Here is a 22,769-nt window from a genome sequence, read left to right as displayed (position 1 = left end):
GTTATGAATTTAGAAGTCTCTGCCAACTTCTCTTTTTGATACAAATTTATGTAAGTAACTGTCAAGTAAAAAGCCTTTATTTCTTCAAAACCAAAAGGATATTAGAAGGCTTTATATTTGTGACTTAAAAATGATTGTTTTTCTGAATTTTAACTTAACACAAGAACGTAAATGATTCTATTAATCTTTTCTCACATATTTAAAATGCACATGGGCTTTTAAAGGTAAGTGATTAGAAATACTATTTTAGGATCTTTTGTTTATTTGTTCATCTGTCTACTAGCATGCATTCCATATTTATAGAGAAATCTTAGGCATGTGTTTTTGTAAACAAAAATCAGTTTATCAATTTAGATTCTGTTTATCGAGACATGTTGAATTGGATTGCGTATTTTTCTTTGTAATGTACATTTAAAATTTTTGATTGTTAAATTTCAGTACTTCCATCTACTGAATTACTCCTTCCTGTTTGAATTGAGTCGCTTTCTCAAGGGGTTTTATTCCGAAGAAGAGAATTGAGATAGCTTAAAGTGATACATAGCTAGCTTTTGATTATTTTTTAATAGAATTTTAAAATAAGTGATCCTTCCCAGCACTGGAGAAAAGACTATGTTCGCATATATTCACATCTGTGAGTTTACCTGATGTCCAGCTTTACATCTTACATGGTTTGTAGGATACTGTTATAATACATCATGCATTGCATTACACAGCCATATGGTCTGTAGACTTTTGTAGACTGTGACCAAATTAAACATATTAAATATTAAGTGCTAAACATGGAGAATAGTGTTCTTTCTATGTAATAAGTTCATGAATAAGCAAATTGGATTCCATAAATGAGACACTTGTTTAAGATTTTTAAAGTGGATGATATTCCTAAATATAATCCTCCACATGAAAAACTTAAATTGTCTTTGAGATGTAGAAAAACACCACTGATGCCAGAGTAGTAATAATGGAATTACTCCACTCCCCCAACACCGTTAACCCTAACCTCAATGTTTTCCTCATCTGCCTAGACACACCTATTCTAGAATAATGCTTCAGAGGTAAACTGCCCAAGATAAGGGATTGTTTAATTTTAAAGCCTCCAGATTATATCAGATTTTTAATTTTGAATAGGCTTAAGATCTATATAGAACAACTGTGTACTTATGCCTTTCTATTGGTGGTAATTAATTTAGGGGTGGGGCATACTGATGTTAGTAAAACTATTAGTAAATAGTTTCTTTTCAAGTTTCCACATGACAAAGGTAAGTAGCTGTTGGATCATGTGGTTGATGGTTATTTTAATGTAGATTACTCAGACTGATATTGATCCTTCTCTAGGATGACAAATCAGCTAGTATATGAAGTGCTTGGTACTGTGAATTTATTAGTATTAAGAAAATGAATTTAATTTTTTGCTTTGGTAGAAATAATTTTTGTAGAAATTAACTCATAAATATATAACACTTAAAGACTTGTCTTTTGGGAAAGTTCTGATCTTCTTGAAATTAGGTTTTTCCTATTGGCCTCATTTAGCATAGCAGGGCTCAAAATATCCATCAGAGGGGTATTTGAAGGTATACAAAGTTCTGTCATTCATTTGAAGATCAAGGAACTGCCAAAAGGGAGTTAATTCATGGTGAACCACGGTCTGCACGCACTCCAGTGCTAAAGAGGTATTTAAATATGAGTGCAGACAGCCAAGCTTAGGAGGCAAAAAGGTGATCAAAGCTCCCATTCCTTCTTTAGCTTTCTGCCCATCTTCCACTGTATGATTGAACACAGGAAGGTCAGTTTGGTCAGTAAATGTTTGCCATTCATCAAAAAAATATATACCCATGCTATTTTGTAGATATTATTAGGCTAAATTGGATGAGAGTGCTGTAAATGAGCTAGGAATTAAAGCAATGTCTTGATACAAATGTGGGTTATGATTTATAATCAACTTTTCCCCCATTTTTCTTATTCTTAAAAGGCAGATTCTATAAGCAACATCAGTTTCTGGTACTTTCAGGGGTTTTTTGTATGTTTGTTTGCTTTCTTGTTTTTTTCCCCTCCATTTTAGCAATTTATTAAGTACTGAATTGGAAGTCCTTGTTTTCTTACTGTGGTGACTTGACTTGCAAAGTGGTTTCTTTTTGGTTTCCTTTTTGTTTTCTGGCATCCTAAAATGCATTTTGTTGTGACTTACGGGTATGTATAGGAAAAATTATCTTAAAGAGTTTGGGAGATTCCACTGGCAGATAAAGACTTGTTTGGGTTAACTCTACCCAAATGTCCATTAGGAGTGCTTAACTCTAGAATCATAGGAGAAGATGAGTTATAAAGCTCAACAAGGGCAGTGTCTATTCATGTCGAGTAAAGCACTGGTAAAGATCTCTTTGTGGGACGCAAGAATACTCTATGCCGTCTCTTTTTAAGTAATGCTTTTTAAAGTCTGATTTCTTTTCATTAGAATCTATGCTCACTATTCAACATTGATTTTTATTTGCCATTTCATATTGAATTTCCTGAAAGTTAAATTTCAGTGTTCATGTTATCATAATAGTCTGGTCCATGTAACAGCTTCATATAATAAATGAGTGCATTTGCGCTCTAATTTGGTATCTCTGTTTCTATTAACTTGGTTAATGTGTGACAGAATATGAAAGGCAGACTCATTGTCATGGACTGACAAAATTAACTGTTAGTTTGCAAGACTGAATAACCAAATTTGGACCATGATGTAGTCATCAAGTTAAGGCTACAATGGAAGGTCTCTTAGATGAAAGATAGCTAGGTGACTTCACTGACATCATTTTGCACTTTTAATTGAAGCTACTATCTGATTCATGTATGTGAAAGTTCCTAGACCATCCATTCAACAAGCCTTTAATGGTTAACTACTATGTGGAAATACGGTAGTAAATAAATTAATAAAAAAATTTCTTGCCTTCATAAATATGGTCAATATTTATAAATAAAAGACAAACACTTGCCTTTATGAAAACAGTATTTTAAAAATACTGTAATGTTATAAAATGTTAGATATAATAAATGTTATGAGGAAGAATAGTAAAGTAGGGAAAGGTGAGGAAAGAGTGAAGATAGATTCGTTTTTAGAGACAGTGGTTAGGGAAGATGTTTCTAAAGAGTTGCTATTTAAACAGAGACCTGAATGGGATGAGAGAGTAAACCCTGTGAATATTTGGCAGAAGAACATTTCAGGAAGAGGGAACAGTGTGTGCAAAGGCCCTGAGGAGAAAGGGTGCTTTTGTGTAGAAGGAACAGCAAAGAGGCACTGTGACTGGAGCAAATTGAGTGCAAGTGAGATGGGTCCTTATCATACAGAGCTTTAAGATGAGTAAACTTCCCTGGCTGAAGTAGTAGATTTTCATTATTTAAATTGCTATTTGAAAGTCTTCCACTCATCAAGATTAAGTGAATAAGTAAATAATAAGACTTCCAAAAAGCAAATATTATGGTTTGTATGGTGATTTGAGATTGGCAGTGTCTGGCACATAGTACTCCACAATATTTTTTGAAATAATGGTATTGTTTTTCATTCGGTTATCCTGTAAACCATGTGAGATTCATTCAAAATATGAGGATGGGTCACAAATTATCCACACTTCGGCTGTAGAAGTTATTTCAATTAACTTTTGGAAAAGACAAATACATCATTTTTTGACATAATCTCCTTGCTTTTCAAAATACTTTGTCCATCTGTCAACAAGATTTTGTATTCCCTCATTAAAAACTGTCTTAGGCTGAGCTGCAAGCCATGAATTCACCACTGTCTTCAGTTCTTCATCTGAAGTGAACCTTTGCTATCGTAGGGCTGCTTTCAGGGGACCAAACAGATGAAAGTCCAATGGAGCAAGATCAGGACTATGGGAAAGATGCTTTAATACCTCGAAACAAAGTAATCCACGACAAACTTAAGTTTTGAAAAGTTTGGGCGAGATGGGTACCAAAACAACTCACGGAAGAGCATAAACAGAAGCATTTGGATATCTGCAAACAAAATTTGGACTCTAAGGAAGGTGAAAGTTTCTTAAATAGAATCATTACTAGTGATGAGACATGGATTCATCACTATGAGCCTGAGAGTAAACGGCAGAGTATGGAATGGAAACATCCTCAATTGCCGATCAAGAAAAAGTTCGAAAGTCAACCATCAGCTGAAAAATTGATACTTACAGTTTTCTGGTATTCTCAAGGGCCAGTATTGGAACATTATCAGGAAAAATGGTCAACAATCAACAGTACTCATTACAGTGAGACGCTTATTGAAGAGCTGAAGCCTAAACTTCAAATTAAATGCAGAGGACTGCTCTCCAGGGGCGTTGTGATCTTGCGTGACAATGCGCGTCTGCACACTTCTGCCCACATTGTCCACACTCTGAAAAAACTTCATTTTGAGGAGTTAAAGCATCCTCCCTGTAGTCCTGATCTTGCTCCATTGGACTTTCAGCTGTTTGGTCCTCTGAAAGCAGCCTTACAAGGACGAAGATTCACTTCTGATGAAGAAGTCAAGACAGCAGTGCATTTGTGGCTCGTAGCTCAGCCTACGACGTTTTTTAATGAGGGAATACAAAATCTTGTTGACAGTTGGGCAAAGTGTTTTGAAAAGCAAGGAGATTATGTCAAAAAATGATGTATTTGTCTTTTCTAAAAGTTAATTAAAATAAATTCGATAGCCAGAGTGCGGATAATTTTTGACTCACCCTTGTATAACTATCTGTTATATAAAGAACTATGTGGTAGTTTGAATAATAAATCAAGATTAAAAGTAAATACTTGATCTTGAATTTTGTTGAACTCCTTTAGATACAGGAAGTAATGCTCAGGAGGTAGGATTCTGCAGCAGAACTGTTTTTATTTTAATTTTTGCTTACCTTGGGAGAGTACTAAAATGTTACTTAATTCTTACCACATATAAGAGTTAAAATCTTAAAATACTTTAAGGTAAATGTAGCTAAAATACATTTTGATTTTGAATATGAGCCTGGAGATGAGATTTATTCTATCCATTTAAAAATGTATAGCACTGTTTGAACAGTGCTTTCTTGTTGAGAATATATTTTCACACACATGATCTCCTTTAATTTATCCTCACAACACTTTGAAGTGTGTGTCATTACTTTTATCATTTTCATTGATATCTTCATTTCATGAGAGAATATTTGCAGATTGAGATGTTAAGCATTTTCCTAAGACATGTAAACAGTTTAGTTGCAAAGCTGGAACTTAAAAACAGATTTCCTGTCTCCACAGCTCCTACGTCTCCTACTATATTATATTCCATTTCACTGTGACTCATATGAGATTCTCCTAGACAGGCCCTGATTGTAAGCTGGCCACCATTAGTGAAATGACATTAGCTAAATATGATTATGTCTTAATGTTCACTGAAAGGATTAGACTAGTTAAGACATACCGAAGGGAAAAGCAATTATCTATTGAAATATGAATCTCTTGATGAGAACTGGAAATCATATATTGGTATTAGAATGTTCATCTGGAATTTAAAAAATCTGAATATGGTTATTATTTCTTACTTCACTTGTAAAGAACTTCAGTGTGGCTGGTTTTGAGGTTTTTTGCTAAGTGCCAAAATTTAAAACATAACATTTTATTGGAAAAGTAAGTTCATCTAACTGTCATTCTTTGGAGGAACTTAGTCCTTAGGAATTTCTAACTTCATGAGAAACATAGGCATTGGTATTATCTTTTCCCTGTTTACTTTACTGCCTAAAGAAAATCATTAAATTAATCAGTGTTAAATTGCCTTAGAGTTATAGCAGTATAACTTGGAGTGTGCTATTTTACTTAAATTGTTCAGATTTTGAAATGTAAATTTATAATTGCCTCCATAAAACTTATGGCCTCTTTGGTAAATTCCCTGAGGGTCCTGCAGGCTTCCAGTCATCTGAGATTTGTAATGATCGCATTAATATGTGATTAATGTATGGCAATGATTCTTCCACTGGATGTGGGACATACTTGCCTGATAATAGTTTCCTTATTGGATTGAAATTGTGTTTTTGAACGTGAGGAGGCTTTTTTTTTTTAAACCTTCGTATCCCCAGTGACTACTGTGTATTTGGCACTCATTGGAATCTAAATAAATATTGAATGAATGAGTCAATGACTTGCTTTCATTTTTAGCTTGGCAACAAGATTGACTTTTGCATCCTGTTTTTATTAATAATATGAATACTTGAACTTAAGCATCATTATCAAACAATAGAAATTTGCCAGCTATTGGACCCCTTGCTTCTCAAGGTACTCAGAACAACATTACATTTGTAACTTTCATTTTTGTGTCATCTAGGTCCATTACAAAATCATCCTTCCTGGTATTAAAATTTGGCACACATAGACATAGGGCCGTAGATGGGCTTTAGGGGACCCATTGGCCCATTGAAATTGTACATAGCATATTGTATATATATGCATATGAAATTTTTGTGAATATTTATTTTTATAAGAGGAAAGGATCATGATTTTCATTATATTCTCATAGGGATCTTATGATCAAAATGTTTAAAATCTTTTTCCCATAAAGACTGTCGATATCTTACTTTATTACTCATTAGAATCACTCAGAAGACATGAAAAATGCACTTTTTCCCACCTCACTATATAATGTCTGATCCATTAGGATTATGGTGCAGTTCATGGATACTTTTCCTCTTCCTCCTCTTTATTCTTTTCCTCTGCTTCCTCCGTTTATTGAAAACTTTCAATTTGTTTAGTGTACTAAATGATTTACATGTTATCTCATTTAATTTTGATGACAGTGCTAGAAGGTTCAAGTGTATTTTGCTTAGGATAAACTAAGTGTCCTGCCTAAGGACTTATAACTAGTAGGCAGTAATGCTGAGGTCTGAGGCTAGAGCCAATTGCACTACCTTTGCCTTCTTGCCCCTTCTCAGCCCCTATTAATCCGGAAAATTTTAACTCATTTCAAAGGTGTGTTCAGAAGTCATTAACTCATAGACATCTCTGCTCTGGAGAGCTAGTTTCTCTCTCTTCTCTATATTATCCCTGGATTGTGATCAATATGGGGGTCTTTTCTTATTTACCTTTGTATCTCTGATGCTTAGCATGATGCCTAACAAATAGTAGATTTTCAAGTTTTTTTTCCTGAATTGAAATTTAATTAACTTCAGCTTTTGTTATTTAGTAATTATGAGACTAAGTTCTAGTAGCTAAGCCTTTAACTCTCTGTGATCTTAATAATATAGGAGTGTTTCCTCATTTATTAAAATTAATTTACTAATTTAAAAAATTTAGTTTACTATATAAATTTTAGACCCAGTCTCTTTAGTTCTAGTTATTGTGATTATTTCATAAAGGAAATGCTGTCCTAATAGAAATTAAATTATATAGTAATACCATCAATTCTTTATTTAATAATGTAATTGGCTGGCATTTTTGCTTCTTTCCTGCCTCATCCAGCATGTGAATCAGTAGATACTTGGTTGAATTTGTTATTGTTTGGTTTAGTTTAAGCGAAGATAATTCAGTGATCTTGTTTAAATTTCTCAGCATTCAGAGATCTTCTTGTGTGTTACTTTGCCCCCATGTTGCTGTTGATATTCTACTCATTTGTTTTATTATACTTTTATACAACTCTTAATACAGATGAGATATAAAACACTGTAAGATCTATTACAATTGAAACTCTAGACCTTCTCTCAACCCATGGGGATTCACTTGGCAGGAGGCCACCAAAACCAGTTCTTTTTGATGCTTAGTTTCTAGTTTCTACTTTAATTGCTGCCAAAATCTGAGCACTTGGGAATTTAATGGCTCATTATATTTCTCACAGTGGTGTCACAGACCCAAATAAAGACTTGCATACAAAATATTTATGGGTATTAATCTGACCTAAATGTGTATATTGGATTCCTTATTTTTCTGCATTGTAAAGTATAGCACATCTAGAGAAACATAAGAGTATTCTATACGAATATATGTCCCACTTTATTAGTAAACTATTATCCATTCAGTCCAGTATCTAAATTTAACAACAAATACCTAGAGGAGGACCTATTTAGAACTTTATTATATTCACTTTATTCAGTTTACTCTTTTGAAGCAGTCTCTGAGGGATTTGAGTCTGGCTCTGAGGACAGACTCCTTGGGTTCAAATTCCTGCTTTATCCCTTACTAGATATATGAATTTAGGCAAGTTATCTTAATCTCCCTCTGCCTGTTTCCTCATTTGTAAAGTACAGATCTCAGTGGTTGTTGTGCAGATTAAATGGGTAAAGTTCCTAGAAAAGTGTCTAACACAGAGTAAGCCCTTCATGTTAGCTAGTTTACTGTTAACATAATTCATTCTTATTTGCCAAAAAAGTATGACATTTACCTTGGTTGCTGATATGGATTTCCAGTTTCCTACTAATTAAGTAGAGATAACCTTTGCCTGTTGTAGCAAATGGAATGTGTGGTCGGCATTAAATTCAATACTTTTCATGTCCTTCCATTTTTCCTGTGTGTTTCCACTTGCTTACTCCGTGGTGTTTGGTCTAATAGGCCTGTTTTTTGTTCCAGTGTTTTATTACTAATCACTGGTTTTTCTTGTTGTTATGCTTCCTAATCTGAGGAGTAGTTTGTTCATTCATCCTCTGTCATGTTCCCTTTTCCTTTTTATTTACCCTTTGCCTTTCCCCTCCTTCTTTCCTATAAAATAGATTGTCCATCTTGCATCTGCTGTGATGGTTGCAGCTTTCTCAAGCGATTATCTTGATCAAAGGAAATTATGAGGCACTTGAAAAATAGGAAGTGTCAGTCATCACCATGGGAGAGGTAATTTTTAGAATTGTTTGGAAGTTTTTTACATCCTGGAAAGTCCCCCATGCCTTAACTTATGCCTGAAATTGTATTCTGGGATAATCCTACACTAACATATAAAGTCCCCTTGAAACAGGAGGGAAGGGGGCAGGGCACAAACTTTAAAAGAATGACACAACCATAGGACCTGACAAAAACTGCTTAAAACAAACTAGGTCCCAGATGGTGGAAGATTCGACTTCCAGTGGACCTTGAGTCTCCTCATCCTCTCATTGTAATAGATTTGCATGCTAAATGACACACCCACCAGCCCCATGACAGTTCTGAGCCATAAAAGGTCAAAAAAGTGGGCAGTGACTCAATTCCTGGAAATCCCCGCCCTGCCCCAAAATAATTGGATATCCTCCCACTCATTAGCCTATGAAATTACCCAGCCCATAAAAACTAAAAACACACCATATTTTGGAACTGCTTGCCTTCTAAGATGGCCCACACATCTGCCTGTGGAGTGTGTTTCTCTCTAAATAAATTCACTTCTTACCTATCACTTTGTCTTTCACTGAATTCTCTCTGTGATGAGACATTAAGAACTTAAGCTTCATTAAGTCCTGAGACCAGGTGTGTGATCTCAATTAAAGGACTGTGGATTCAAGTCTCAGTCCAGGTTTAGGCTGGATTTGAGTCCTGGCACGTGGCTTCAAGTCCCAATCTGAGTTACATGGTTTCACCCTGTAATGAATAACATATGCAGTTATTTGTTACTTAAAAAGTTTACAATTTTTTCTCAGATCTGTACTTATATGAACTGGGCTGAGAATAGACTTTGATAGAAGGGCATTGGCTCCATTTTTCTTACAGTTGTCCCTAATATTAGGGAAATGTTACTGATGGTGGACATGAGAGTGAGTCTCTTTGCCTCTCATCTAATGAATCTGATGCTTAATTTTATTTATGGAGAGGATGAACAGATAAAGATGTTAGTTGCTTGAGATGTTTATCTCATTCTGGAAAAAGACTAACATTTGTCTGAATTAGAATTTAACTCTTGTATCTCTTCTTTGGTACTTTCATATATTGTTCTTAAAAAAATCTTGGATTTGATTTCTTCAGGACACAGAGGTATTTTTGGTGAAGGTAACAAGTAGACCGTTTAAATGTTTAGAGGACTTACTTAATTCCTCTATTGTTCTGTGGGGCACAGTAAGATTTGTGCAGACTCAGGGAGTGTGAATCATGGAACGTTCTTTCCTTTTCTGTTATTCAGTAGTCACTTTTGGGTTCACATTCCACTTCATGGCAAAATACGTCATTTTAGCCACTTCCAGATAAAATCACTATTAAATTTGAGTCTTCTCATCATTAACATGAGAAATACCTTCATATGTTCTGGAACACTTTGTCTCTCAGTCAACTCTGAGATCTGTGGCTCTCCTTAGTTCCTGGAGCCACAGTGAGCTCAGTGGGGCTACTTCAGACTTCTGTGTCCAACTTCTCTTTCTGTCTTCAAAAGAATGTTATCTCCTACCTCTGTGGCTGGAAAAGCTAGACAATCAAGTAGTCTTTCCACCCTATTGTTCATGCTAGGGATAGGCCTTTAAGAACTCAAAACCCAGGAATTTTGTTTGTTTCTTCTTTAATGTCCTTCACAAACTTGTTTCTCTGCAGCAGTGGAGGCCAAAATAAAGTTTAAAACTACAGTGCAGGTAGCAAAGAGGAGAACGGTGGTGAGGGACTTCAGGACCAACAGAAAAAACAGACAAACAAAAAAGTATATGTATTTTTTCTTTATGCTCTCAATTTACCACATAGCAGGAAGGCAAATGCATTTTTTTTGTAGTAACATCTAGACTCGTTTGAGATTCTGAAACTATCTGTATAATTTTTAAAAATACAAATCTGAAAAAGTAAAATTTCCACAAGAATTCTTCTTTTAAATGGTTGTCCACACATAGATTTTACTGTGAATTGACCTTTTCCAAAATTGATCAGATTAACATTCACTCTTTTGAAATGGTTTATAAATTATAAGAAATAATAAAAGCTTATTTTTTATCTTTGCTTTTTACATTTTATTATACAGTTTTTCTCAAGGGAGTCAGAAATGGATATTGGGATGACAAGAGGTTTTTGTGGACTCCATCTGTGTTTGCTTTTGATTCTAAGCTGCTGTGTCACATGGTTATAGCAGGCTGCCTTAAATATTTGTTGTCTATGACTTTGTTTTTCCATGGGCATTATTGCTCTGGTCTAGGGAGTTACTTTAAATGGCTAAATCAAGATCTTAAAATCCTCTCTTAATTACAGTAGTATGACTTTTTAGCCTTTCCATTGGCTTTAATGATTAAATCTCACATTTCCTATAGAGCATGAGTCTTAAAGACAGTACCCTAACTGAAGACAGCTGTTTTTAAATAAAAAGATTCAGATATAACATTTGATTTTATTAATCCCTGTTGGTAAAAACAAAATTTCCAAGATTTTCTTGAAAGTCAATCATAGAAAACAAAAATACTTTGTTAAGGTACAGATTTATTCCTATTAAATGACTCCATTTAGCAAACACATTTGTATGTATATACATGTGTGTATCTGTGTATATATCCAAAGTAGGAGATTTATTAGAAATAAAAAATATACCCATAACAATTAAGTAGAAATATCTATTTCCACATCTGATTTATAAGCCACCTGTGGGGAAGCGAAAGATGCTGTTTTCCATATCGCGTCAGTAAAGTTTGAAAGAAAAAGGTTATGAAATCTTTTTCCAATTTAAGATGTAAATGTAAGACTCTTAGTAGTGATTCATCCAAATTGATGGGGTTGGGTTTATGGCAAACCTTGAAAAAAGTGAGTATAATTATATGACCACAGAGAAAACATGCATTGTTTTCCATTAATGGTTAAATTGGGAAACAACAAGAATGAGATTCAGCATCAGTAATCCTGAATTTGAGTATTGACTCTACCATATCAAGTACTGTGGATGTCTTTTACATGAAAACAATTTGAGTTAGATGGGAAATTAGTTGGAAGGAATAATGCCAGTCAATGAATATTTATTTTTTCTTAATACTTTTTAAGCTTTTATTTCATTTCAGCCATCTATTCTTATATTATATTTATAATAACATTAGAAAACAAACAAACCAAACCAAAAGGAATTAGCTAAATAAATAATAGCACATGGATGCAGTGGAGTATTATGCAAGTCTAAAAATTGTATTGCAAAGTCTGTTTAGAATCAAGAATAAATACTAGTCATCTGTTATTAAGTTTAAATATATGAAAGGTAAACACAGAACATTTCAAATATTGTATGCCTAGTAGTTGTGTTTGGGTCTTTTCAGGTATTCACTTAGCTCAAGTAGCATTATTTGAGTAGCAGTTGTTCACATTAAGCTATATTGTAGGTTAAATATAGCAAATAAATGTAACTGATTTTATTACATGACTTTATTTTCTTTTACTGCTTTGTGTATATCCTTATACCTCTTTTTGGGGTGGGCCAAAGTAAAGAAATCAAACTGATGATCAGAAACTTTTTTTGGACAATTTGAAATATTAAAACTTTCATGAACTCATTGGCAAATAATCAGAGGAGCCAGAAGTCTTAATCGGGTGTATATTTAATAGAAAAAATAAATATTGGAAAAGTCAAGTCCTGTTTTATATTAAATTTCTTTTATTGTTGACAATTATTTTGTTGTATTATATTTTACAAAAACAGCATATTCAACATAGAATATAGAAATACTTCCAAAAACTTAAAAAAATCTTGATTTTTTTATCTTGAAGTCAAAAAGAAACAAACATATAACTGAAACTTTGGAAAATACTGAAAACTATAAGTAAAAAAGAAACCCTTGTTTATTCAACATTTTGAGATAATCTGAGTTACTATTTCATTTCTAGTCTTTTTTGGCTTTGCTTGTTCATTTTCCAAAATTGTAGTCACATCATACAAGGTATTCAATTTTATAGTCTTTTAAAAAAAATTACACAATGTCATACAAGCATTGGCTAACTCTATCTAAACAGCATTTGTAATTAATTTGTAACATCCCTCAAATTTAAAGTGCTTTATTTAACCATTCCTTTACTGTTGAAAATTTAGACTCCCCCCTCCCAATATTTTACTGTCATAAAAATGCTGCATTGAACACTTATGAACATAAAGCTTCTAAAAAACCTTATTATTTCCATAGGAATATTTGAAAGGGCACTATAATCTGTACAGTGTAAAATTTATATTTGTTCCCCCCCCCTTTTTTTTCCCTGAAAAAAGAAAGGAAAACTCTGCTTTCTACTTTAGAGGCCCAGACTAATTTTTATTAAAGGCCATCTAATTCAAATAATTTAGTTACTCATCTTTGCAATTATAGTCATATAAATGTCATTCTTTATGACGACCACTATATAGAGAAAAGGTTCATAATTTAGTTAATGAAGTATCAAAAGTTTATCAGGGTAAGTTGCAGGAATTGGATCCTTAGTACAGAATTTTAGTAAGTAATAAAATGCTATTTTATTATTATTAGCTGGTAGCTAACATTTACTGTGTTAGATAATTTGAACTTCTTTATCTGCATTCTTTAACTGTAGTGATATATTATCGCATTATGAGTCCTTCACCAGAATTCAAACTCTCTTCTAAAAGCTTTTTATTGCAGTATTAGATATGGAAAAGTAAACAGATCTTAAGTATTCAGTTCCATGAATTTTCACAAAATGAATTAAACAGTGCCCTAGAAGAGCCTCTTCTGCTCCTGCAGTCACTATCCACTAATTTTCCATATCTTGATTAGTTTTGCCTATTTTTAAAATAACAGCTTTTTTGAGATATATTCACATATCATAAGGCTCATCCTTTTAAAATGTATACAACTCAGTGGTTTTTAGTATATTCACAGTGGTTATGCATTGATTGCCACTAATTTCAGAACTTTCATGTCCCCCAAAAGAAAGCCTGTTACCATTAGCAGTAATTCCTTTGCTCTCTGCAGCAACCACTAATCTTCTTTCTGTCACTATGGATATGCCTGTACTGGACATTTTATATAAATGAATTGATACAATGTGGCCTTTGTATCTGGCTTTTTCACTTAGCATAATATTTTCAAAGCTTATCATGTATCAGAACTTACCCTTTTATGGCTGAGTAGTATATCATTATATTGGATACCATATTTGTTTATACATTTATCATTTTATTGAGTTGCTTTTTTTCTACTTTTTGTTATGAATAATGCTGCTATGAACATGTGTGTGTGTGTATATATATATATATATATGCAGATATATGTCTTGCTTACTGTAGGTATATAGTCATTTTTGAAATCAGGAAGTACTAGGCCTTCAACTTTGCTCTTCTGTTTTTAAGGTTTTGGGTATTCTGGGTCCCTTCTAATTTCATATGAATTTTAGGATCAGCTTATCAAAATCTGCAAAAAAAAAAAAAAAGTCAGCTGGGATTTTGACAGGAATTGCATTGAAGCTTTAGATTAATTTAGGGAGTAGTACCACCTTAACAATATTGTCTTCTCATCCATGAACATGGGATGTCTTTCCATTTATTTCGCTCTTCTTTAATTTTTTTCATGACATTTTGTACTTCTTGGTATACAAGTCTTATGCTCCTGTTGTTAAAGTGATTCACAAGTATTTTATTCTTTTTTATGTTCTTATAAATGGAATTGTTTTCTTTTATTGTTGGACTATTCACTGTAGCTTTGCTGATTTTTGAACTTCATGTAAGTGGAATAATTTTTCTATGTGCTCTTTTATGTGTCATTTCATTTATCTAGTAGTTCAGCTGTGAGATACACCCATGTTACTCCACGTAAATGTAGTTTGTTCATTATCGTTGCTATGTATTTTCCATTGTATTAACATAACACAATTGATTTACATATACCATCTTTATGTGCCTTTGACTTATTGTCAGTTTTGGGAAATTTGGGTAGTGCTACAATTAACATTCTTGTATATGACTTTAGGTGAATGTGTTATATATTTGTTCTGGGTCTATTTCTAGACATGAATGTTCAGCTTTTGAAAGTGCCACCAAAAAGCTTTATCAAGTGGTTGTAACAATTTACAATTCCACCAGCAGTGCTTCACTTGCTCTTTATGCTAAAAAAACCACTTTTGTATCATCTATCTTTTTCATTTTATGCATTTTCAAAGTGTATAGTGGTATCTCATTTTTAAAATTTGCGTCTTTCTCATGATGCTGTTGAGCATTTTTTTTTACATTAACTATTTGTATAGTCTCTGTTATATAGTGTTTATGTGTCTTTTGCCCATTTTACATTGAATTGTCTGTTTTTTTTCATATTTACTTGTAAGAGTTCTTTATTTATTATAGGTATAAGTAACTTAAAAAAAGTGTGATACTGGCACAAGTATAGGAAATTGAGCAGTGGACCATTATGGACTCCAGAAACAGACACTATGTAAACTGTGTCTTACTTTATGGAAAGGATGAATTAAAGTGGGGAAATGGTGGTCTTTTCAATAAAGAGTACTGATTTAATTGCTGACCTGTATGCTGTGATTTCCTGTTATATACCATATACAAATATCAATCCCAGATGAATTACCCATCTAAATGTGAAATGCAGAGTAATAAATCTTTGCGGAAAAAATATAGGAAAATATATTTATAACCTTGAGGAAATCAAAGATTTCTCAAACAGGACACAAATAGCACTAACCATAAATTTAAGCAATAATAAATTGGGCCTCTTTAAAAATAAGAAATGCTCTTTATGAAAAGATACTATTAAAAAGTGAAAAGACGACACAGAGCAGGAGATATTTGCTACTCACATACCCAAAAAAGGACTTTTATTCAGAATTCATATTATTTTAGGTACATTTTGCTAATTTTCAAGATTTTCATTGTAAAACATGTAACTATATGTTAAAAAGGATCTTTGCCTTAATTTGGCCGACCTAAAAAATATCAAGGTAAGGTAATGCTGTATATAACAATGGGTTTTAAATCAATGAATTCTTACACATTGGAAATTATTAATCTGAATTCTGTATTTTTGTAAAATCCAGCATAATTATTTACAATTTAAATAGAACCCGTTAGTGTTTAAATTTTTATTATTTAGTTTTTCTGTTTGTTAAATTAACTGAAATTCTAAATCCAATTATTTTATTACCTAAGTACCACTAAAATATACTTGAAATCTAATCTGCCAAAAGATTCATATGGATACATTTTTTATGCTAAAATTTAATCCTATATGTTATGTTCTCGTAACTTATTAGGGTCATGTAAGATTAAGTTAGTTTTACATACAAAAATATAATTAAAATTGTAAAAAAACCTCATAGAAAATTCGATCTAGTAATGCTAAGAGCCTGATATAATGTCACAATTTTAATGATTGGACTTATTTGTATATAATTGCTATTTAAAGATCTAATTTTAAAATTTTGATTTCAAAATGTTTGAACTTTTATTGTTATGTTATGCCCGGGCTTTATCTTTCCACATCAATAAGTACTAATTTTTTAGAACTGAGTATTTATCATATACAATTTATTGTGATTTAAAACTTTATTGACTTTCTTTTGAGTTCCAGTTTGGCTTTGATATACTTGAGATTATTTTACAGAACTAATTTTTAAACCTCAAAACTCTAGAAGTTGTACTACTTTTATATAATCATTTCTTCTATTTACCCAATTTTGAAAAATTGATAAGACTTCTGTGACAGCTGTATCATAAAACGTTTTTATTTTGTTACTGTTGAATTCACACTGTCAATTTTAATGAATCCTACCCAATTAAAGTGGTGTGCATATTTTTGGGTCTATAATCAATATAATCAATTATATTTTACATAATTGCATAGATATAATTTTATCCAGGATGTTGGAGGATTAATGCATTTTTCTAATATGTTGCAGAATTGTGAGAAGCTGGAGAATAATTTTGATGACATCAAGCACACGACTCTTGGTGAGCGAGGAGCTCTCCGAGAAGCAATGAGGTAAGTCTGGGTCACCATAGCAACAGTCACAGATGTGGTAAAGAAAAAGTCATTCTTCATTATTGGGGGAACAAATGAGTTCATTGCCACCATTCAGCTCTGTTCTCTAAGGTATTAATTTGTCAGTGGAGAGACTTCCCTTGAGGCTGTACTTTGGTTTTGAAGCTGCATAAATGTTAAGCCTCAGTGCACAGTAAAAAATGTAAATGTTTAATTTGTTACTTAAAATGCTTAAGGGGTGTCTTGTTTTATATTTATACTAAACTGTGTGATTGAATGGAAATATTGTTCATCTACATTCTGCCTGTGTAAAAAAAATAAACAGTACAATGGTCTTTTAACTGAGTAGTATTTTCTCCTAATTAATATTTAATTTAAAAAGAAGTACTTAAAATTTCATATTCTATTAGATTTTATAGGATTATACTATAGTATTTTTAAACAGATATACATTTTCATAGTATTATAAAGCATACAGATTAATTTTTTTTCAAATACAGCAGTCTGTAATGAACCTGATGGTTTTTTCTTCTTTCTTTTTAACATTGCTATTTCTGAATATTTTTCTGAAATCTCCCCAAACTTAATACCTTTTTAATAATTTTTAGGAAGCAGTCTTTAAATTCATCTGATCAGAGTCAATGAAGGCTTTTACTAGACATTGAAAATGTGTGAAGAATAAAACTTAGCATCCTTACAGCTGGAGAAATGGCAACAAATGATGTTAATCTTAAAAGTTCTGAGCTTTGAGTGTGATAATTTCCAATATATTTGTACAGAAATAGTATATTTACCTTGATTTAGCCTGTGAAACTAAAATTGATTTTTAAAATATATCTCCTTCTTTCAGTGCTCATTTTTTTAGGGGCTTAAATCAAGGCTAAAGAAAAAATTTTAAATAGGAGAAAGGATAAACCTGTGAAGCTCCCTAGAAGGGTAGTTTGGGCACAGTTTTGTTATTGCTGGCACACAGTTACCATATACTTTAGTCTAGAAGCTGCTCTCATTTAGTGACCTCTCTTTTACCACGCAAGCAGCAGGGGAAAGTAATTAAATTTAATAGAAGCTGCCCTCATTTTGAAGCCACTTCTATTTAAAACCACAGGGGGAGGTAATTAAATTTAATGGAAACAGTAGCTTCTACACAAAGATACATGGTACTTCTATATAGATGATTATGATGTCACAAAAAGAGGAATAATATATTACTAGTACTGAGAAATTACCAGCTGGAGCAAGTGAGCCTATTTTATTGTTAATGTCTTTACTAATAAAAAAAAGAAGAAAAATAAAACTGAGTCCACAATAGAGAATTTGTATTGATATACAGTGCAATCGGACATTCTCAGAAAGTTAAAAGTATTGAAAATAGTAGTAAATTTAAAATAAAGAGTAAAAAATATTGTGGAAAAGGCCAATGCAGAGTTATGAGTGAACTGCTGTTTTTCAATATATTCTTTATCCTCTATCTGAAAGTACCACAGGTGTACAGTGAAAACATCATTTTTGTAAATGTTTATTATAATAACTTTGACTATATTAAGCGTAACACCAATATTTATTTAGAACAGTACAGTTATTCTCTGTATTTTCATATCTATTCTGTTTGAAGTAAACACATAGACCCACAGGAAGACAAAGAGAATGCCAGCTCTGAAGCTTTGAATAAAAGGCCAGAAACACAGAAAGAATTGCAGAGGGGCAATGGGAATGAAAATGGATGTGAGTGAGGGAAATACAATGAATAAGGAAAGGACATGTAATTAGTACAGAAAATTTATCACCAAAAAAAAAAAAAAAACAAATTGAATTATGGGAGAACTACATTTGAAGAGATTATTAAATTCTGCCAAGTTTTTTAATACTTGCCATTTTAGAAAATACCAGGTTATTATGCTTTTTAAAAAGTAGAGATGAATTAATGAGAAAAACAAGTATTACCTGATTGGAGTAACCTCTCAACCACCCATGCTATGAGAAAGAGTAGTAGTCTAGATAATTTAAATCAGCATTTAATCATATGGATGTGTAATGTACTTTGTTTACATTAGGAGCATATTTTACACACACACACACACACACACACATTTATAATGTTTAGGTTCACTAAACACAACTAAATAATCTAGTTACCAAAAGCATTCAACAATTTAGTAAACTGTGGGCTAGCATTTTTTAAAAAAATTTGGTTTTTGCCTTTAGAAAATACAGCAGGAGCTCATTCTTCGTATGTGAGATTATGGAAATATATAAACAAAAAGTTACAATGTTATGTGACTAACAGAATAAAAGCATACTGCATCAAGGGGCAAAAAGTAATTGTTCTCTAATCTATGATCTTTTTTTTTTACTGTATATGAAGGGGTTGAATCAAAGAAAACTATGGAGAGGATAAGAAATTTGATCTAGGCCTTGAAGATGGCCAGTTTTACAGGTAGAGGGAAAGTATTGAGCAAAGGCATTGGGCTACAGGTGCAAGACATATTTCAAGAACAGTAAAGCTTTTTTTCAAGCTTTTTTGAGTATATATTTTCCCACAAAACTCACATAGGCAGAATTATTTGGTCAGTAATATCTCTTCTTATATGCCAAGAATCCTTGGGTAGAAATAAAGTAGTATGAGGTTGGCAGGGATGATGGGAACTGTTCAGAATCTCAAAGTGTGAGAGGGGGCAGTGGGAAACAGGTATGAATAATTTGCCAAAAATTTCAGTTAGCTCAGGGGCTGGTCTCAGGAGGTTGGTTGGAAATGTGTTTGTTACCATATTCTAGAGGTCAGTTATGTAGAATCTAGCTTGCCATGATATATACTTTAAATTATTTCAGGGAGTCATTGTTTTAAGGAAGAGGGTGACAGGGCTAAATATATTGATTAAACTATGAAGATTATTTTATAGCTTTTTAGAATTTTAATGGGGTAACAAGTTACAGTGTGAGGATAGATACATTCATTTATTTAATAAACATTTATTGGGTTTCTGTAATATACCAGGTAATGGGGTGACAGATATGAATAAGAGAGTCTCTGCCCTCAAGGAGCTAATGGCCTAGTGGGGGAGACAGATACAAAAATCAAATGCTTGATGTGAAGCCTTCAAGCCCCAGTACTTGAATTGTTTCCCTGGTCCCAGAAATTCCATGGCATTTTTTCTCTTGGCCCATGGGCATGATATAGCTTGGCTATGAAGCATCGTTTCTTCTCACTAACTTAACCTCTGCAGCAGCCCTCAGGTGGCTCTGGGCACCCACAATGTACCCTCCTCCTGAGTGTGTCTAGCCTGGAGAAGCTGGAGCAAAACTGGACTGAATCTGAAGACTGACATTTTGTGGCTGCTGTGTTTGGGCCCTATCATCAAGTTGGGTATTACCTCCTTGTTTATGAAGGTTCTACTATTTCTATGAGCTTAGAACAAAAAAGAGAGGTTTCTGCCCTTGCTCAATTCTCCATCACCTCATCCTGTCTCTCTTTGTGGCCAGTCTTTGCCATGCACTCTTGGACCTGTTCTTTAATCAGTGTCCCAGCTCAGGAATCATTTTAGACCCCTCCTGTGCTTTTCCCTGATCCCAGATGTGAGGATCTAATTTCGGTTGTGAGGACCTGTGGCCAGGTATTTAAAAAGCATAAAGGGCTATAGCCTACTTTGGAATGTGCCGGCTAAATAAAACAGGTATTTGATTAGGTTTTAACTCATACCCAGAATGGGAAAAAAATTTAAAAGTTTGTTTTGTCAACAGAGTGGAGGGTACAGTGAAGGGAATGAGAGAGCTAGAGAAATCACTGACCCCACTAAGATAAAGATAGAAGGGTATAGAGCAGGGTCAGCAGAGGGGGAGTGTGTTTGAAAAACTTAGAAGTATTTAGAAGGTAGATCTGATGAGACTTTGTGATTAATAGCCTCAATAAATCATAAATTTGATTTAATCTGTGTTGCTCTGTTTAAAACCTTTTAAAATTTTCTTATACTTTTAGAATAAAGTCTAAATTATTTGTGTATTCTACTAGATAGTAAATCTCATGAGAATAGGAGGATTGCTATTTTGTTTTCCTTTGTGTTCTTAGCCTTACCACAGTATCAGCATATAGTAGGTGCTTAATAGTTATTTGTTGAATTATTGATAAAGATAAAAAGTAAGAAGGATGGGCAATTCAAAAAAAATTTTTCACTTTGTATTCAACTTTTTTTCCTTCCATTTTTATTGAGATATAATTTACATACAGCACTGTATAAGTTTAAACTCAAATGTTTTTATTTTGAGTGTTTGGATATACATTAATTGAGATAGGGAGAGACAAAAGAAGAGGAGGATTAAGAAAGACGATTTTGGTTTTTTAGATAAATTTGAGATATCTATGTCAGACTTGTGTAAATTTGCAGTAGGCTAAGGAAAACAATTCTGCAAATCAAGAAAAAGGCTGGAGGATGAGGACTGGGATTTGTTAAGTATTTTGATATTTGTAGCCATGGGAAAGCATCAGATTTGCAATGACAGTACATGGAATCAGAAAGGAGGAGAGTCTAACAGGATGCCTAAGAAAATACTTGGTTTAGGAAAATGTGTGTCAGAGAGAAACGTATTTTGGAATTAATAAATTTTAAATAACTTTCTCCAGCAGAGGTTTTTGGGACTCTAATATGGTGTGCCTGAGAAGAAAAGGGTGGTGGCATTCCTGCCCAGTGTTCTGTGGCTCATGGAGACATCTAGAGCAGTGCTGCTCAGTAGAACTTTCCGTAAACTGGAGTAAAAGACTGCCTCAGGTAGAAATGCTCTCTGCTGTTCATCATGATAGCCACTGGCCATGTGTGGTTACTGAGCGGTTGAACTGTGGCTAGTATAACTGAAGAACTGAATGTTTAATTTTATTTAATTTTTATCAACTTGAATGTAAATCATTGCATGTGGTTAGTGGCTATGATTTGGACTGCATCTCCCCAGAGGGATGTTTTTGAGTTGCTAACATGACATTCACCTTCTTCTCACTGATAGAATTATTATCAAAGGAGAGTCTAGGTTAAGGCTAAACCATGTTCACACACGACACATACACATCACACACACTCTCTCTCAAAAAAAGAAGAGTAAAAGTGTAACATAGTAGCGGATATAAAACAAAAATTAGCAAATCGATGTGGAGGAGACGAGGTGACTATTATTCTCCAAAGACATAAGTTGTATGTAGAAATCACTATAGAATTAACAACAAAAACACACTAGAAATTAATAAAAGAATTTAGTAATGTGGTCAGTTTAAGATAAAGATGGGAATTTGTGAGCTTTTCTGTGTATTACCTATTCCATGAAGATCCCATGAGGCAGTTGTATTAGAGGACCCCAGTCATCCAGGAATAGTGAATCATTTGGCCAGTGGTATAAGAGGCAGTTGTTTTGCTGTTTAGAAAAAAGAAATCACGTTATATTTTCACCTCACAGGTGTTAAAAGAAGTTTCATGTTATTAAAGAGCTAAAAGAAATAAATGAGACAGCCACAGTCCAATAAACTATGGAAGTGACTATGTCTGAGGTTTGGACGGGGAAAGAGATAATAATCTAAAAAGTAGATGAGGAAATAACTAAGCTTTGACTGCATTAAAAGAAGCTCTGTATATGGAATAAAACCCACAGAATTTAGACAACATCAGTGTTCTGTATTGCCATGTGTGTAAGAGATTCAAAAAGATTTAGGAGCTCAGTGATTCATTGTCAAAGTATGATTAAGAAACTCTTAAGATATTTGAATCTAATGGCAAGCAAAATATAAATTACATTAAAAAGTACTGATTTCTTGGTTCTTGACGTAACTGCAGCTCAGCGGGGAGGAGATTTTTGAGTTCTGGAGATGGAATAGTAAGAGCCATCGTCCCATTCTCAGAGGTCAAGAGGAGTTGAAATTACTTCTGCATTTAAGTAAAGCAGTGTACCAATAAGTACCAAGAACCTTGAAACAAACATACCCCTTTTCATATGACTCTAACTTCA

The 22,769-nt window shown here is 33.2% G+C and overlaps 1 protein-coding gene across 3 annotated transcripts in view; it reads left to right on the top strand.

The window, feature by feature from the left end:
* DPYD (dihydropyrimidine dehydrogenase) overlaps positions 1-22,769 on the top strand; it is an 807,016-nt gene that overhangs the window by 97,299 nt on the left and 686,948 nt on the right. For all 3 annotated transcript variants that reach the window (XM_057718457.1, XM_057718467.1, XM_057718475.1), the window contains exon 3: positions 16,711-16,793. In XM_057718457.1, the coding sequence (XP_057574440.1) occupies positions 16,711-16,793 (83 nt within the window). The remainder of the gene's footprint in view (positions 1-16,710; positions 16,794-22,769) is intronic.

Source organism: Hippopotamus amphibius, chromosome 1 (genome assembly GCF_030028045.1).
Source record: "Hippopotamus amphibius kiboko isolate mHipAmp2 chromosome 1, mHipAmp2.hap2, whole genome shotgun sequence".
NCBI classification, from domain to species: Eukaryota; Metazoa; Chordata; class Mammalia; order Artiodactyla; family Hippopotamidae; genus Hippopotamus; species Hippopotamus amphibius.
This window is presented reverse-complemented; position numbering and strand designations above follow the sequence as displayed.